Below are 19,410 nucleotides of genomic sequence, written 5' to 3'. Positions count from 1 at the left end.
TTAAGATGAAGTAGTAGCAAAATGCCGCTGAACCTTTTTTTTTTTTTGGTTCTGCCACATGAGAAAATTGCATAGTTTGTATCCCTAAATATAAATATATGTAATATCATGATGTCAAAAATAAAAGGGAACATGCATTTTATTTTCAGAAAATTGCAAAAGGAAATGTTTTTCAAAATTTCTTTTACGACATAATTGTTTGTTTTTTACATGTACTTCCTTATTTTTAGTACGGTAAGTTTGTTTTTTGTGTATATAGATTCATGAAAACAGAGTCATCCATAGTATGGGTAAACAATTCATACTTAAAACATCTTATCATATTTCTTATAGATTGGTGTAATCTTAAATAGATCAAAAGATTAAAAACATAACAAAAGGACAAGAGGAAATGGACAGAAGTAATGCAACATTGTGCTCTGAAGACTTAGAATTACAGAAGAACCAAGCTGAGGTATAATTTGAAGTGCTTATTGAAAGTTAATACTTTGTTGTCGGTTACAAGTATGATTGGATAGGTAAATACTGTTTGCTAAACTTCCAGTTCAATATTTGGATTTATGTAAATGTAATTTTATATTTTCATCTAGTTGTTTTGAAAAAATATTAAAAACAAATCGGTTTATCAAAAACGAATGAACAAAGAAAGAAAAGGTCAAATAAATTTTGGCAGACCGATTCATGTGTTACCTTCATAGAACAGTAACGGAGCAAACGATGGGTTATTTTTATTAAAATAAGGTAAAAAATCAAAAACTGCATTCACTTTACGATTTAAATTTCGAGTTATTGTTCATTAATCAATGCTATATTTTCAGAATCTAGAAGAGACAAATACATTACGAAAGCGTAGAAATTCAGCATCATCGTTACCGGAGGATGAACCAGACATTACGAAAATCAAAACGGACTGTGATGGACCTGAAAATGAAAAAAAGAACGACGATGGAAACATACCACAACTTGTGAAAAAAAGAGAAGAAGCGGTATGTTTGACCACATCTAAATAAACACTTCTAGATTTAGAAGAATACTGTATTGTATTTTAAGTTTGGCCTTCGTGAAACGTATATTTTACTGTAGCAAATTGAGTTTGCGACAGTAAAATCAAATTTTACGAAAAACAAGCTTAAAATACAATACTCCATTCTAATGCAGCATATTAAAATATATACCATTAAAATAAACATTGTGGCTTAAAATGACAGAAATGAAAAAAAGAACGACGATGGAAACATACCACAACTTGTGAAAAAAAGAGAAGAAGCGGTATGTTTGACCACATCTAAATAAACACTTCTAGATTTAGAAGAATACTGTATTGTATTTTAAGTTTGGCCTTCGTGAAACGTATATTTTACTGTAGCAAATTGAGTTTGCGACAGTAAAATCAAATTTTACGAAAAACAAGCTTAAAATACAATACTCCATTCTAATGCAGCATATTAAAATATATACCATTAAAATAAACATTGTGGCTTAAAATGACAGAAATAAAATTGCTCCTAAACTGTTGCATTGTCTTTAGCATCTAAACAATGCGCCTTTATATGTATACTCACGATATCAGACATAAACACTAGACGTATTTACAACTTTCATACGCTTTAAAATGGTTACAGTGTTGACAAAAAGAAGATTTTGTGTATGAATAGTCAAACCTCCTGCTTTTATTGCAATGTTAAAAACACATTGCGTGACAGGAATACTACAGTCAGAAAAAATAAACAACACTCAGAACTGACAGAGAAATACATATATAATTATAGATTATCGGTGATTATTTCAACGAGATTGATTTTCGCGCTTGAGGTGTCAGACCACCAATTAAAAGTCCCTATCTGTTCAACCAAATTTTGCAATTTTCACAGCTTTCTAAATATTTTACCTTAAGTTTAACTTCATAGAAACTAGGTATATCCTGAATTGTACAGGTGTCACCTTTCTGCGTGCCAATTTTCAACATACATTCAAAATCATATAAGAAAGCAGAGAGCTTCCGAAAGGAGGTACCACTAAAAATAACCCCTGGTTTTCTGGAAATCTTAAATTAGTATACTATGGAGCGCATTAATCCTCAATTTTTAATGCAAACTCATAGACAGGTAAATTTTGGCTCAAAATGGTCTTAATATATTTCTCTTTCAACAAAACTTTCATTTCTGCAAATTTGTTAGTTAGTTTAGGTGAACAATGACATCAAATGCACTTTTTTTTGTCCGAGTAGGCCTACTTTCACATACGTTCTAAATTTGAGGGAGTAATTGGTGGTATGACACCTAAAGAGACAAAAAAGTTGATTAGAAATCTTTTATTTTGCTTTATTCTTAATCCTTAGTCAATTTGTAGTTAAAAACAGCCTATCTGAGCATTATGCGACTTATAATAAAAATTTCACAGCTCAATTTAAACTGACTGTAATGTATGACTTTGATAGAAATCACTTGAAAATTTCATTTTGGGCTACAGGAACATAAACTTTCAATATCAAGATCATTGTTTGCTGATTTTTTCTTGTTTGTTCTACTTCTTTAAAGACTTCCAACAATTTTTGCAATGAATTTAGTAAAAAATCCAAGGTATTGAAGTGTCAAGGAATATTGACCCCCCTTTTTTTCATTTGGTGTCAGTAAAGTACTACAAATTGATCAAAAGTGCAGTCATGGTCATTTAGCTGTGTTTATTTACATCGGTCAATAAAATTTAAGATATAAAAATTTCATTAGGAATAATAAATGGTGCTTTTGTGAGTTTCTGCAGTGATTACATTAGGCTATGCTATCTGCCAAGTACATAGTATGACGCAATGCTATAAGGGGTAAAAATCAAATAATTTCATTAAATCTGCATGACAAAATTTTTTTGGAGGTAGTAAACAACTTATGTTTCAATGTTTAACACCACAGAATAACTTTCTGTGCATTTATAACATTATTTAGGACATTTTTTTATATAAAAGCATATTGTCAGGATGGGAAAAGCTAAAAATAGGACAAACTCAAGTTTTAGGCTCTAAATTTGCAATATGTGACATTTTGCCCCCAAAAAGATTGAAATGTGGCCACTATTATCTCAAATGATCAGTTAAGACAAAAAAAAACAATTGTTTTCTGATTTTGATGTTTCACCGCATTTTGCTTAAAGGTGTCATACCACCAATTAAAAGTCCCTATCTGTTCAACCAAATTTTGCAATTTTCACAGCTTTCTAAATATTTTACCTTAAGTTTAACTTCATAGAAACTAGGTATATCCTGAATTGTACAGGTGTCACCTTTCTGCATGCCAATTTTCAACATACATTCAAAATCATATAAGAAAGCAGAGAGCTTCCGAAAGGAGGTACCACTAAAAATAACCCCTGGTTTTCTGGAAATCTTAAATTAGTATACTATGGAGCGCATTAATCCTCAATTTTTAATGCAAACTCATAGACAGGTAAATTTTGGCTCAAAATGGTCTTAATATATTTCTCTTTCAACAAAACTTTCATTTCTGCAAATTTGTTAGTTAGTTTAGGTGAACAATGACATCAAATGCACTTTTTTTTGTCCGAGTAGGCCTACTTTCACATACGTTCTAAATTTGAGGGAGTAATTGGTGGTATGACACCTTGAGCCTGGACGGCGAAAGCGAGACAGGCAATCGAGTTGAGATGAACAATGATAATCTTTTTATCGCTATTTTATCTATGACGACGTTGTCAATTTCATGTCAATTTCGTTAGCAACGCCACGTGCATGCTTAGTTTCTAGCGATAATTTTCCATCTTAAGCGAGTAGCATGATATGAAAAATATCACAAAAAAAGATCAAAGGAAAAATGCACAAAATAGCGATAAATATTAAATATTATAGTACATTTCAACATCCTAACCACAGAATGATAACCGCGAACTGTGCGTCACACGAATGTATCAACGCCACAAAAAGTGAAGTTACAGATTAATTTCTATTGGTTTGAATATAAAATCGGTATTAAGCGTGTAATGGTTTATTTTGTGTAATTTCTTACAATTAAAAGAACATTAATATAGAATTGGTTTATTTAGGGTGTAACTAATTGTATTTTAACCATTTCTATTATTTTTCTAAATCAAACTGTAATGACAAAAATATCCTGTGCATAAAGTTGCTTTAAAATTGAAATCATATAAATGCACTAGTTGATTAATTATCTTGACTCCTACATACATATATACACATACTCCGGCTGCGGGAGTTTCTCGCTACATTGAATACCCATTGATGGCCTTCGGCTGTTGTCTGCTCTATGGTTGGGTTGTTTTCGCATTGACACATTCCTCATTTCCATTCTCAATTTTATAGCAAATTGAAATATAATTCAAACTACAAACGATAAGACATCAAACAATATCCAATCAGAATTACAAACAAAACACAGCTAAATGCATAAATGTTGGACTTCAACTTTTTGGAACTTTGTTCTTGTTTTGCCTTTCAAACGTTTTCATCTGAGCGTCACCGGTTAGTCTTGTGTGTATGAAACGCACGTCTGGCGTATTAAATTTTAAAGCTAGAACTTGGTGTAAGCTATCATTCGTGTGTTTCTTTGTCTTATATTTTCTCCCATTCATTTGTATTGTAGTCCTGTCATGTAATGTTGTCATGTTAATGACATATTTAACAATGCCATTAAACCGGGAGGTTTGGCATGCCACAAAACCAGGTTAACCCACCATGTTTTTCTTAAAATTTCCTATACCAAGTCAGTAAAATGGCCATTGTTATATTATAGTTTCTTTCTGTGTTTGTTACATTTTACTGTTGTGTTTCTGTTGTGTCGTAGTTCTCTTATATTAGAAGCGTTTCACTCATTTTTTAGTTTGTAACCCTGATTTGTTTTTTTCTCAATCGATTTATGAATTTCGAACAGCGGTATACTACTATTACCTTTATTTGGATAAACAAATACATGTCTAATAGCAATGCGAATTCGCTTTCATCAAAACAGTTATCTTCGGGAATACGTCACGTTCGATAAAAGATCAGACGACGTAGATGTAAACATCAATCTTAGACGTGGTGAAAATGTCGTTAGTTAGTTGAGACACAGACACATTGTATAAATCAACCAATTCGTGATAGTGTCCACAACATTTAAGGTATGTCATTGTTAAACTTTCCCCCTTCGTTATTCTGTTGGAGCAGTTTCTTCGTAAGGAGCACATTCATGTATAAGAATTTCGTTTAGTGTGAACGTGCACGAAATTAACGTATCAACTGAAATATGTAAACACCAACGAAAGAAGTATGTTACTACTGAGAAATTGAAATTTATAATTTGGAAGTTGAAATCGTCCCGTTTGTCATAGATTTTAGTGTGAAGTCGTCCATCTGTGTCAACATTGAGAAAGAGATCTAGGTATGCAGCAGTCCTTTAAGTATCAGTAGTATCCTTAAAATTGGTTCTTATCTAGCTGAATCGCACAAATGTTGAATTTAGATGAGAGCCTTACCATTATCATTTATAATATTCCAACTCTGTGTAGTCTATATTGTTTTCACCTTATTCGTCATATTATAGAAATTTATTTCCAACTTGGTTCATTCTTACTCTGTGTAAAATTTTATCAAAATATTTATTTATATAAAAAAATCGGATAAAGATACCTTTGCTTCTGTATATTATATTAAACAGTCTTAGAAGTAAAAAGAACATTATGTTTGGATTGTTCGAAGCACATTTCTTGATTCTTCTTCACCAGGAGCGTTCAAAATCAAAATTGAAGAGCTACAGTCAGTTGCTTTTAATTATTATCTGAATTGAAATTCGGTAACCTGCACTAGTTCATATTTCCATCTTTGGTATAAATGTATAGTTGACTCATTTGCAAACATACCACATTTCCCTATCTTTTATGCAAATTATAATTATGGAAATGATGGTTTGCAGAGAGAAGATCGTTTAATGTTTTTAACAAGGAATTAAGTGATCTCTGTGCCCGTTGATTTCCGTGAAAAAGTATGGAAGTGTTATATATTAATAAATAGTTTAAAAGGCGAAATCATCAACAGAATTAACAAATTTTATCATTTTGTTTTGTCGAGGTGTTTTCCTTAATTGTTATTTTGTGTTCTGATTTTCAGGAAAAATTTCCTAAGTTGTACCGACTACTTCGTGATTATGAATTTATAACCAAAGGATTATCAGCAAAACAACCAGATGCGAAAGAAGATGTTGCTACTCACGTTGCAACCGGAAATAAAAGAGGTTATTCTTCTCAGTATATTTCAACATGTGCGAAACTTTACAACGCAGAATCTTTTAGGAGTTTAAAACTGAACAGTGCATATAAATGGGATATGAAGCACATTGCTAAGATAGACGTTGAAAGTTTAAAAGGAGACGTCAAAATAATTGATTTGACAACAAATAAATTAAGGATAAAGTACGAGATCAATGAAAAAGAGGTAAATGAAAAGTTCCACAAATTTGCAGATAGTCACCAGGAAGTTTTACTAGTGGGTATAGTACCACCATCATGTTTAAAATTAATAGAATGCACCGGAGTTGTTCCAGACTTAGACAACAGTTGTAGTGATTCTGATGATTCTATTGATTTTGAGTTTATAAAAAAAGAAGATGTGGTATGATTGCCAATGAGACAACTATCCACAAAAGATCAAAATGACACAAACATTAACAACTATAGGTCACCGTACGGCCTTCACAATGAGCAAAGCCCATACCGCATAGTCAGCTATAATAGGCCCCGATAAGGCAATATAAAACAATTCAAACGAGAAAACTAACGGCCTCATTTATGTAAAAAAAAATGAACGAAAAAAAAATATGTAACACATAAACAAACGACAACCACTGAATTACAGGCTCCTGTTTGTCCGTGATTCACACAATTCAAATTCAGATTCAGACTGATAAAAGTTCCAGGCCGAAATAATGTATAATTGAAAACAATTGAAAACATTTATAAAACGATCAATACAAAATGAAGATAAACATTTAAATACAATTTAGACGAAACTTGTAATTGATTCAATAACTGGTAAATGAGACAATGCTAGTTATAAAGTAATAGTAAATAGAGCTATTGAAAACTAAAAAAAGCCAGTAAAGATATGTAGTTTTGTGATCATAATGAACAGCAATTTATTATACTAATCACAACTCTTGTTTTTAATAGTACTATTCGTATGTATGCTTATACATGTATATATTTTATGTGTGTAAAACATTTATGGTTTGTTGATTCAGATCATGAAACTAATTGTATAATTTAAAATCAAAATCATTTTATTTATTAAGTTTTCTACAGAGACAACATCATTATGCGAGCATGATAAATATGAAAGATATATGAAATAAAATATAAGAAGATACAAAGTATATAACATTAACGACTTAATTCAATAGTTTTAAATTAACAGAAAAAACAGTTTAGTCACCATTCTAATTCTTTTTCTACGAAAAACACGTTTAATCTGTAAAAATCGGATATCAAACAAAAATAAATGTATACCTTTTCATAATTTTTTTTTTAAAGTAGAGAAAGGAAGTGTTTGTATCTATATTTCAATTTTTGACATGTTTATCGGTTTTTCATTTTCATTTTAAGTTTCAGTATATTGTATATATACCAATTGAATATGCATGTATTTGGAAGTCTTTTGTGGTGTACGCTTTATACTACATTATCAATAAATCAATTTCCACATATTTAATAATGAGATAAACTAAATACAGCCAAGAGAAGGGAAGCCATTCTTTAATTTTTTTTTTGTTTTGTTGCTCTCCTTTAATTCAAGACGCCTAAATGTGTCGTTTTCTAATTATTTTTTGAGAGGAAAAAGGATAGTTGAATCACCAATATCGGGAATCGTGAATAGGCGCTTGTTGACCTGGTTTTTAGCGACATGAAGAGGGAGAATAAAAACCGCACAAAACAAACGAACCGGAACCAAAACAAAACGATTGCAACAGTGCAAAAATAACTGTTTAAACATGACTTAAATGTAAATGGTAGATTAATAATGTTTATGTCAAGGAAAACTAGCGTGCAATTGTTATATCTTTTACATTTCCACAACAAATAAATATCATGTGAAGAATTGTTTTGAATATAATAAATACTTTAGATATAAAAATAATCTTGACAATTTACTATTGCCTCTTATTAAGCATATAAGATTTTTTATTTTAATATTTGTTGATAAAGGTTATACATGTATTGTATGCACGTATTTTTCGTTCGCCCATGAACATATTTCTAATATAGACCTTATTAAGATAGTGATACGTATGTTTGGTATACGTAAATGAAACAAAACATTATCAAGGAAAAATTAATGAAGGAAACATACAGACCGCAACCTTAGAAGGTGTCAAAACATATGTCATGAGCTTAATTTTCCCATGTCAAATAAATGTGTAGAAAAATATAAAATGATTTAATAAACCAACAACAACAAAAGAAAGACAATATTGTCTAATCTATAGTGATACGTAATAACTCACCATTTAAGTAAAAAAAAAGTATCATCATTGATACCAGGATTTTGTATTTGCATCAGTCATCTTTATCGCAGAACGTGAAGGTGGTGGATATTATTATACAAACAAGGAAATGTGAAATGGTTGCCAATGAGACAACTATCTACCTGATACCAATGGAAGAGGATAGAAACAATCAGGAGTAATCGTACGTCTTTTTAAATAAATAAAAAAATATTACCGTATTGCGAAAGGTTATATATACAGGGCAACAGGATACCAAAATGTTAAACAATTCAAAAGACAAAACCAACGTCCTGATTTTTTTCTGAATACAATCAACATGTATGCAGATAGTTTTTGTTTTGAATACAATAAACATGAATATGTATGCAAATCTTATCAAACAGAAATTTTCCATTTGGTTTTTAAAATGTATTTCGAACAAGGAATTTCTAGATATATATCTTTTGTAGTGATTTCTCCCCTAATATATGAATGAAACCCAACTTCCTCAACTGACTAGTATTACAATTTAATTCTGAGTACACATTGCTGAATGATAGGGCATCGAAAATAACGACGACGACTCTACCTCCAAACTGTACAAAAAACTAGGATTTGATATGCCCCTTAGGAGATATTTTTAGGTAGAAATGATTTGAATCTTTAAACGAGTGGACAGAGATTTTTATAATAGCAGTTTGGTTTGTAAAATAAAGAATAATGTGTCTGAGGACGCAAATGCCTCAGATAAAGCTTTGAAATTTTTCGAGTGAAAACGGAGAATGACTCTATAATGGTAAATGAATCAATCTCGAAATTCGAAGATATCAAAATAAGAATTGTGTATATGTTGAAAAAAATTACTAAGTGCGGAAAATGAAAATAAAAATGCAATTTTCCAAGTTAAAAAGGACATAATTCCAGAACCGTCAATGAATTCGTCAACATTTAATCTCTGTCAGCGTTGTGGTGTTCATAAATAAAGGCAACAGTAATATACCGCTGTTCAAACTCATAAATCCATGGACAAAAAACAAAATCGGGGTAACAAACTAAAACTGAGGGAAACGCATTAAATATAAGAGGAGAACAACGACACAACACTACAATGTAACACACATAGAAACGGACCAAACATCAGACAAAATCCCACGAGAAAAACAAATATAACATCAAAACCAAATACATGAATTTGGGATAGACAAGTACCGTGACACGTCTTATCGCAATGTGAATTTACACTCAAAATTAAGAGAAAACAAACGACGCAACGTTAAAATGTAACACATACAGAAACGAACTATAATATAACAATGGCCATATTCCTGACTTGGTACAGGACATTTTTAAAGAAAAAAATGGCGGGTTGAACCTGGTTTTGTGGCATGCCAAACCTCTCCTTTTATAGCCATGTGAAATATAACATCAAAAGGACAACTCAACACCACAGGACTACAATATAGATAAATTGGAGAATACAATTGACAAAGAAACACACGAACAACAGCCAACAAAAGGCAACAAGTTGAAAATTTTAATACGTCAGAAGTGCATTTTATCCACACAAGATCCACCAGTAATATTGTGTATGACTTTTATATTAATTTATGTAAAGCAAACGTAAGTAATTGTGCAGCAGCGAAAAAATATCCAACTCGCCATATTATAAAGGAACATACCTCTTGAACCGTTTTGATTTTTAGCATTGCGTTTGAGTTCAAAAAAATTGGAACGAGAAAAACTTCAGTTAGAGTTATATAAAGAGACATAACTCTTAAAGACAATTGACTCACTGTCAAAATTCCAACTCGGTCTGTGAGTTGGGGTTCTTAGCATACGGAAACGAAAAGTGGACAAACGGAAAAAAAAGAAAAAGGGACAACGGACGGACATTCACGGGTAACACGTATGGCTCCCGCTGACAACGACGGTGGCATAAACATGTTTAAGGTATCTTAAGGTTGCATTTCTGTAAATATTGACAATGCAATTTCCCATAAGAACTCCTTTTACGGCTTAAACTGTACCACTTTTACTATGAAGTTTTGAAAAAAAATCTTATCGTAGAATTGAAAGTTCATATGCACCAAATAAATTTTTCAAAGGTCAAAATATAGGGCTGTGCGGCATTTTTTCAACGTGTATATGCCCTGAACTTCTCAGAGTTTAAACTAACACTAACAACTACCCCTACCTCGAAATAAAGGTTACCACATATTTCAATGTAAGCAATATGCACATGTTTATGTACTGGTAACATTCCCAAGTTATGTCTGTGTGAGATGGAACACAGAGAGCATAACTGGGAACCAGTATGTAAACAAAATAATTTTCTATGAATATTCAAGATATCTCCAAAAGAGGCGTGCTATGAGAAACAGCTGCATTTACAAAGTGCAACCTTAAGAGAAGTTAAATTGATGTGACAAACAAACATTCGAGATCAATATAATTAAGCATAGAATAACCAAAAATATTTTGCCTCACTATGCTCGGCATTATAAATATAAAAAATACATGCACAAGCGCAGGTTGAAACGCGCGTCTGGCGTACTAAATTATAATCCTGGTACCTTTGATAACTAATGAAAAGTACTTGAAATTTGTATGGTCATACATACTTTAAGTTCGTGTTTCTCGAACTGTTTTCATTATGTTGATAGTTTTGATTAGATTGTAAGTTCTTCTTTCATGTGCGTTTGGATGTCTAAATAGAAGATTCTGTCTCGGTGATACGTATGTGCTCATAGATCAGAGGAAATGACTCAGAGAAGAAGATGACAGCCTAGAACACTGATGATTAAAACATTTCTCCGTGATGCTAGTTTGTGGCATTTATTTTTATTTTTCGAAAGGTGCATGCCAAGTTCTGGTTCTGTGTGAGTCGGATACTCTACGAACGGAGATAAAAACTCAGAGAAAACAGGAGATAATAACTCAGAGAAAACAATCTAGAACTCTTGGATGATTTAAAAAAAAGTTTAAGTGGTGCCAGTTTGTAGTATTTTTTTCGAGTCGTGCGAGTTCTTTTTTTTGTACACAAGTGCTCTGCGAAGGAGGAACTTACAATGTGAAGAAGAAAAACAATCTAATGATTAACCATATTTCTTCGAGTTATTATATTTGTTTTGTTAATAATGCGAATTTGATAAAGTAATTTAAGTTGTATTCAGTAGAGAGAGTGTTTGAATTGGTCAAATTTTCGTGGGCCGAGTTGTCATAGAATCAAGACAAAATGAATACAAAACCATTTTCGTAGACAAAACGTAGACAGTAAGGAACAAGCTTCGAAACTTTATTTATAGTTTGATTAATTGAGCTACGCTAATTAAAGCAATACCTGTATAAAGTTAAAAAAAAAGTACAATACATACACTGTTTATTATTATATAATACGTCAGACGATCGTCGGCTAGGAGACAAACCGGCTAAAACAGTTTGGTCTCCGAATTTATTAGCATAGATGATATACACATGTGCCTGATCAAATTCTAGAAATCTTCTTAAGCGCCTTCAAAAAGTTTCAATTAAAACAAAATAACTGTTTTTGCAGATAACAAATACATGAGGTGCTCATCATACACATTGCTACAGACGTGTGTTTGAAAAAACACATGCAATTTATATATTGAATCATGCATAAATCCCAATATATTTTTTAAATCTTCTTATATCATGCCTGGTTATGCAATTATACAACACATTTATATCGAACACTATATATATTAATTGTATTATATAATGAATTTTTTGTTTCTGTCGAGTTTATAATAATATATAATTGGTGTCTTTTCAACGTCTATGATCCGCTTAATAACTAGTTATACCTATGTAATTTTGATTGTACTAAGGTAAGAACGTTATTCATTATGATTTTTGTTCATATTTAAGATTTGAAAGGCACACAAATTTCTGAAAATATGAAAATTTTCAACTGTTTATGTCTGATTTTAAACTTAAATGAGACTGAATATATATCTTATCAATTACTAGTACACAGGTTCGGCCTTTAATACATTCCAGGTTTATAAGATGGCATTGTTACAGTTCTAAAAAAAATGTCAAAGTTCTATTACTCCTGTAAACATTTTCTAATAAAAATGATGATGTAACATGGTAAGGAAAATATGACGGTAATTAACCTGCCAAGTAACAAAGCTTTTCGTCAAATAGTCTCTTAGTATAGGTGTGTTTCGGCTTATCATTTTGATGTTTGACTGAACTGAAATGAAAAACAGACTTATAACCCAAGTCGCCCCGATTATAGTCCCTGGATTGATATCAGATCTATGTCTACATCCTAGGGATAATAATTTTTAAGAAAACCCTTTAATTTGTCTATCCTTAAAAGATGTTGACTTTTGTTTTATTTCCTTGCTTCCAGGAAGCAATTCGCCGAAACATTTTCCGTATGCAAGTGACCTTAGCGTAACCTTCCTCGTAAAAATCCGGTTATCAAAATACGCATGGATCTGTCATTGAAATACTATTATCTGATTGTTCGTGTTATACACGTGATCAATATCCATGGTTCTTTGTTGATTGTTAACTATTATGTGACAATCGGTAAATACGGCTTCAAAACACGGCAATTAATTAGCTTCTATATTTGTTAAATCATAACAGACAGGGACCAACAAAAATTGCCGATTATACGATATTATATTTTGAGTAAGAAATGATAAAATCGTGCACAGAAGACTTATGTTATGATATATACATGAATCGGTTTAAGAATTGGATAAACATTATTTTTCACCGCTCACTCGTTTCATATGACTCTAATTTTTAGTACTTTTCAGTGTATAAAAAAATTTATTAAAAAACTTATCTATAAAAGAAATATTTGTTTTTTTTTTTTAATTTTAAGAATATACTTTTTTACATATTTGTAATTGGTAGGTAGAATTTAAAATAGACGACTACACTTTAATCACCTAAAGATTCGAGAGAATGGAAGCAATTAATGCAACAATTTGCACTGAAGATATCGAAATACAGACGAATCAAGCTGAGGTATCATTTGAAGCTCTTATTGAAAGTTATTACTTCGTTTTTAGTTATCCAAATGATGTATTGGTTGAATGTTGTTTGCTGATTTTCCGTATTAATTTTTGTTTTAACGTAATTTTAAATTTCCACCTTGTTATACGGAATATATTAATAAAAAAGATTATTCCAAAAGGAATAAACAAATGAAATTAAAAGAGGGTTAATTATTTTTTAAAGATCAAGTCAAGTTTTGCCTTCACATCACAGTTGATGTAGCTTATGGTGAGTTGATTAGATTAAATTATATTTATATAGTATATATTTGAATATAAATATAACAAATAGTCATTCTTTAGCAATGTAACTTCTGGCGAGGATTGTGAATAAAAATAGTGTTACAAAGTGAAAACATGATTCCCTGCTCATTTTAAATTTCGAGTTATCGTTCTTTAATCATATTAAAACTTTCAGAAAACAGTAGAAGAGACGAATACAATAAGAAAACGTAGAAATTCAACATCACCATCGTCAACAGATGAATCAGTCACGAAGAAAATCAAAACTGACTGTGATAAACCGGAAAATGACGAAGAGAACGACGAAGAAAATATGCAACAACCTGTGAAAACCTCACCATCACTGACAGATGAACAAGTCACAAAGAAAATCAAAACATACTGTGATAAACCGGAAACAGAAGAAGAGAACAACGAGGAAAAAATACCACAACCTGCTGTGAAAAGGAGAAAAGAAGCGGTAATTATTTCACCACGTCCAAAAAGTAACTTATATTGAAATAGTAAAATTGAGTCTTATCTCCCCTAAGTGGTCGAATCTAGATGAGAGCACCACTATTTTCATTTATAATGTTCCCGCTCTATGACTTGAGGCTAATATACATTCACAGTTTCCGTCTGAATATCAAACATTCCTGTAATAATTTTCTCCACTGCTATTTGATAAAATCACATCACTTTTAATCAGAAGTTCGATAGTGATAAGTTGCAAAGTGTGAGGTGAGGTGGTCAATTAAACATGGCAGCAAGTCATGTCATTTTTTGTGGTATTCGGTGTGTGCACTTTGACCTATAATGGTTTACTTTTACAAAATTGTGACTTGAATGAGAGAGATATCTCATTGGCAGTCATACCACATCTTCTTATATCAAGTGATACTAAATATGATCTCAAAACAGTTGCGTTAACAAGGTATTTCAGACGGACTGTAACTATGCTAATACCCCCACGATAGGGGACAATAAAACATGTGTTTCACTAGCACTAATATCAGAAAATATAATAAATTTCATAAAATTATGATCAATTTTCAACATGTGAATTTTTATCGGTAGAACCTGTTGAAATGGACGAACACCTTTCTTCAATCCTTGTTTTTACATAATTATCAAGTCATTTTATATAAAAGAATTCAAAATTTTTCATTTCCTTGTAAAAGTATTTCGTAATAAAAAAATGTTTTAATAGGGTTGGTGTTGGTTAATCTTTAGATTTCTGTGCATCGTTTTGTGGGCTGTTTTGCGAGTGTATCGACATATTGAACGTTAAAAACCAAAGATTTGAATAGATACATGACCAAACGATGATGTTGTTTTCATATCTAAATGGATGTTTGATGACATGTAGTTGTTCACATATATGGTATTTGATCCATAGATATTTGTAAACTTAGTTATCCTAAAATAAGCAATTTTAAAACAGAAAAATATTAATATGGAAAAGCCGATTGTATTAGGGAAAAAAATGGATCTTTTAAATTTCTAACAAAAAATAAAATAAAAAAAATACCAAACTCCGAGAAAACTTCAAAACGGAAAGTTCCTAATCGCATGGAAAAATCAAATGATAAAACAAAACAAAAAAACGAAGAGACAACACCTGTCAGATTCCTCACTTGGTACAGACATTTTCACATGTAGATTGAATTTGGTTTTATAGCGCTAAACCTCTCACTTGTATGACAGTCGCATCAAAATCCGTTGTATTTACAACGATGCGTGAACAAAACAGACATATTATAGGTAAAATAGTCAAAATATGGTTACATCACTGTGTTACAATTTCAAAACAAACATTTGCAAAAAAGCATCTATCAAATTAAGAAAATAAAAATAACTAGAAGTACTCGTTGTGCCCGTTTGTTTCTGAGAAAGTGTTTCATTTAAGAATTTACTTCTTCTTTTCGCAATTTCATTGGGGTGTAAAGGCTTCGATCGAGTCACATGTTTAGCTCACTCGGATAACAAAGCCAAACAAGCTTTTCTCACCATTTGGCGTTTGTCGCCCGTCGTCGTCGTTTACTCTTATGAATATCTTCTCCTCTAAAACTACTTGACCGAATTAATAAAACAAGACCACAACCATAAATGTATCTAGTTTAAATGTATCCGATGGCCCTGCTTGCCTAATAACATGACTGAAATGGCTAAATATAACATGCATGTTTGGTCTGTCATCTTGAAAACAGCAATGAATGGAGAAAATCTGTCGGGGGCAAATATGATCCAAATGATGAGATCTTTTATCTATTCTTTTTTATCTAAGTTATTTCCCTCTACCTATTTTGTTCTGCTCAATGTCTAAAAAAAACCTTATAACAAACAGATTATTATTCACGAAAAAGTATCAAAAAGACAAGATCTACAAATAAGTGCCGTACAAAATCTTCTGATGACTCCTTATTGGGGAAAATGACAATTTCGACGACTTTTATCAAATTTTGTCATAATTGCCGATTACATGTATCTAAAAAAAAAACTGTCATGCAAAGATCAAAATTAAAATAAGCAAAGAAGACAAGATCTACAATCAGAATTGTAACCTTTAAATCGTCTGAAGATTCCTATAAGAATAAATGACTTTTACATTTTTTTGCGGTTCTTCCCCCCCATTTCCGAAAAACGCTATAATAGATACATAAATAAAAACTTAAACTAGCAAAACTGAACAGCAGGACGGGAACTTCAAATAAGGAAGTCTATTCTAGGCCATATCGTTGAAGATTTTTAGTATACCTAGGCTAGCGACACATGCTCTTAATAGACTTTTAGGAAGTGTGGATCTGGCATTAAATTTCATAATAATTTCATGAAATAACGATTAAAAGGTTACATCACAAAAATACTGAACCCCGAGGAAAATTTCAAACGGAAAGTCCCTTATCAAATGGCAAACAGATGAAACACATCAAATGAATGGATAACAACTGTCATATTCCTGATTTGGTACATGCATTTTTTTTAAGGAAATGGTAGATCAAACCTGGTTTTGAAGCCAGCTAACCGTCTCACTTGTACGACAATCATATAAAAGTATATTACATTGACAACGATATGTGAACAAAAGAAACAGAGATAATAAATAAAAATGTCAAAAATAGGGGTGCAGCCGTCAACATTATGTTAATAATCTTGATCACTATAAAAACAAACAAAAAAGTAAACACACATTAACCATAGCATAATAACATCATGACGGAATGTATAACAACAGAGTCACTGCATATGTCACAAAGAAACGCAAAAAAAAAAAAAAAAAAAAGATAGTAGCAAAAATGAACGACAAGAATACAAAGGTACGATGCATTGTAACAACATTGTCACGGAAAGAAATACTTCGCTCAATCAAAATTACGGAATTATTCGCAACTCATCATATATGTAATGTAATTACTAGTTTATCAATCTAAAGAGTTGTATCCTAAGCAAGTAAAACAAATCTACTTAACCATGATATTATTTTTGTTATTAAATAGTCGCGATTTAATTTTGCCGATTTACATGTTTTAAAATTGATTTACTATTTTTGTTCTAATTATCAGGAAAAATTTGCAAACTTGTACCGATTACTTCGTGAGAATGAAGATATAACTCAGGGATTATCAGCAAAATCACCAGATAAAAAGGAAAAAGTTGCTACCCATGTTGCAACTGGAAGTACACAAGAATATTCTTCTCAGTACATTTCAACATGTTCATCACTTTTCAAAGCAGAATCGTTGAGGAGTTTAAAACTGAACAGTAAATATAGATGGGGTACGAAGGACATTGCTGAAATCGACGTTGGAAGTTTACCAGAAGACGTAACAATAATTGATTTGAGAACAAATAAATTGAGGAAAAACCACGAGATAAATGACAAAGATGTAAATGAAAGATTCAATAAATTTGCAGAATGTCACCAGGAAGTTTTACTGATAGGTACGGTTCCAGCCTCATGTTTAAAATTAATAAAATTCACCGGAGTTGTTCCAGACTCGGACACCAGTTGGTGTGATCCTGATGATATCGTTTCAGATGATTCGGAGTATAGTGGGTCGGATTCAGACTGGTAAAAGTTCTAGCCAGAAATAGCAAACAAAAAACGGATACAAACTGATGCATGTTTTCTAAGCACCTGAGAACACCTCAATGTTTAGTGGGATTTGTGTTGTTCTGGCTTTAGTTTCTATGCTGTGTATTTGTATACTGTTATTTTCTTATTAGCCTTGTCTTTGTCAGCTTATTTTGGACAGTTAGCATCTTTCGCTAGACAATGCTATTAATATTGTCTTAAACTGTCACTTGCTTCAATAAAAACTTACTAGTACATTTAAATTATCAATTATTTACCGATTGTGTTTAAGTTTTAGATAATAATCATTATTAATTTTAAAAACAAACACCAAATTAGAAAAGACATCGCAATATCATTTAAAAACAATGAGACGCTATAAAAAAAGATTTTCAGAGATTATGAAATCGTTTCTGCAAAACACACAATTATCTACAATTGTATAAGATACTTTTTGTCTTGTAAACACATGCATGGTTGCAGATTTTGGCAACATCTTTAGCATAAACCTTCATCAGTGCAGAAAATCCTTGGTTTATCATCATCAGACAAATTTACAAAATCGCAATTGTAAGAGCTTATATAGCTAAATTAAATTGCCACGAATTATGCATTAACTTTGCAATTCAGTAGTATATGTTTCTCATCAACAATGTCATTATTTCAACTAGATTGTTTATAAAACACAATTTATTTTCAATAACAATATACGAACAAACAAACAACAAAAAAATATTTTATTTGCCAACCACGACGCCCAAAATGAGCAGAATAATTACAATATAATTTTTAAACATAATATAAAGTAAATTAAAAATAGGTTAAACAAAGTACGTAATATGATTGATTTTGATTAAATTGATTGATTGATTGACTGATTGATATACGTAACGACTAGTTTGTTTTAACCAAAGGCACAACAGCACACCTGAATTTTACATATATATCTCCAAATTTAATAGGCATATCCATATACAAATATTTCTTTCTTTTTTTTTCAACAAATAGACATATGACTTATGTGTCCTGAAATGTACACTTTTTTTTATTTCTCTGGACTAACGACAAAATCGTTTTTACAGCACAACAAATTTAAAGTGTGTTAAACCTTTTGAAGGTCTTTCTCATATTCAGTTAAAAATTCAGTTAAAAATACAAGATCACCTGCATAACGAAATACAAAAAACAAATGTTTTCATCATCAATATTAATTCCATCATGCAATATTTAATTTAATTGACAAAGTCATTAAAAAATGTAAAACACAATTGGAGAGAGTAGACACCCTTGTATGAAATCATATTTGATCATAAACCAATCAGTAGAACAGCCAGTTAATTACAAACATGAATATATGGTTTTATACAGTGGAAAATAGCATTCAAGATTTTACTGCTCATTATTTTGCTGTTTACACAAAAGTTCTCTAACTATCAATGAATGTGCTTCTATGAAATCAACAAATGCTACAGATGGTGATAATTTATGTGGTTATCTTGTTTTATATTACTGTATTCGTAGTTCAAGTAGGAATAAGATCTATAGTATTTCGTTCCTTCCTTAAACCACTGACTAGTAATGCGTCAAT

General features: G+C 31.2%; 2 protein-coding genes across 4 annotated transcripts; both read left to right on the top strand.

The window, feature by feature from the left end:
- LOC139488100 (uncharacterized) lies at positions 1-8,140 on the top strand. Of its 3 annotated transcripts, none has more exons than XM_071273482.1 (5): positions 1-74; positions 354-454; positions 819-986; positions 6,110-6,588; positions 6,854-8,140. In XM_071273482.1, exons 1-5 carry the CDS (start codon positions 59-61, stop codon positions 6,900-6,902), a joined length of 813 nt encoding a protein of 270 aa, XP_071129583.1. In that variant the 5' UTR covers positions 1-58; the 3' UTR covers positions 6,903-8,140. The 3 variants fall into 3 exon arrangements, 2 of the variants coding, with proteins under 2 accessions (XP_071129583.1, XP_071129584.1); XM_071273483.1 differs by lacking the exon at positions 1-74 and adding an exon at positions 198-234; XR_011655927.1 differs by lacking the exons at positions 1-74; positions 354-454; positions 819-986; positions 6,854-8,140 and adding an exon at positions 1,217-1,269 and having other exon boundaries at positions 6,110-6,229.
- Positions 8,141-13,380: 5,240 nt separating this feature from the next.
- On the top strand, positions 13,381-18,062 carry LOC139490296 (transcriptional regulator ATRX homolog). Its single transcript, XM_071277133.1, has 3 exons — positions 13,381-13,496; positions 13,944-14,228; positions 17,311-18,062. Exons 1-3 carry the CDS (start codon positions 13,434-13,436, stop codon positions 17,821-17,823), a joined length of 861 nt encoding a protein of 286 aa, XP_071133234.1. The 5' UTR covers positions 13,381-13,433; the 3' UTR covers positions 17,824-18,062.
- Positions 18,063-19,410: the final 1,348 nt, after the last annotated feature.

The sequence above is a fragment of the Mytilus edulis genome, chromosome 9, assembly GCF_963676685.1.
Source record: "Mytilus edulis chromosome 9, xbMytEdul2.2, whole genome shotgun sequence".
Taxonomy (NCBI): Eukaryota; Metazoa; Mollusca; class Bivalvia; order Mytilida; family Mytilidae; genus Mytilus; species Mytilus edulis.
Note: the sequence above shows the minus strand (reverse complement) of the source record. Positions and strands in the feature narration are given on the sequence as shown.

Coding starts and splice junctions, on each gene's coding strand:
- LOC139488100 (XM_071273482.1), top strand. Junction 455..818: donor TACAGAAGAACCAAGCTGAG/GTATAATTTGAA, acceptor CTATATTTTCAG/AATCTAGAAGAGACAAATAC. Junction 6,589..6,853: donor GATGATTCTATTGATTTTGA/GTTTATAAAAAA, acceptor ACTGAATTACAG/GCTCCTGTTTGTCCGTGATT.
- LOC139490296 (XM_071277133.1), top strand. CDS start 13,434: ATGGAAGCAATTAATGCAACAATTTGCACTGAAGATATCGAAATACAG. Junction 13,497..13,943: donor TACAGACGAATCAAGCTGAG/GTATCATTTGAA, acceptor TAAAACTTTCAG/AAAACAGTAGAAGAGACGAA. Junction 14,229..17,310: donor TGAAAAGGAGAAAAGAAGCG/GTAATTATTTCA, acceptor TCTAATTATCAG/GAAAAATTTGCAAACTTGTA.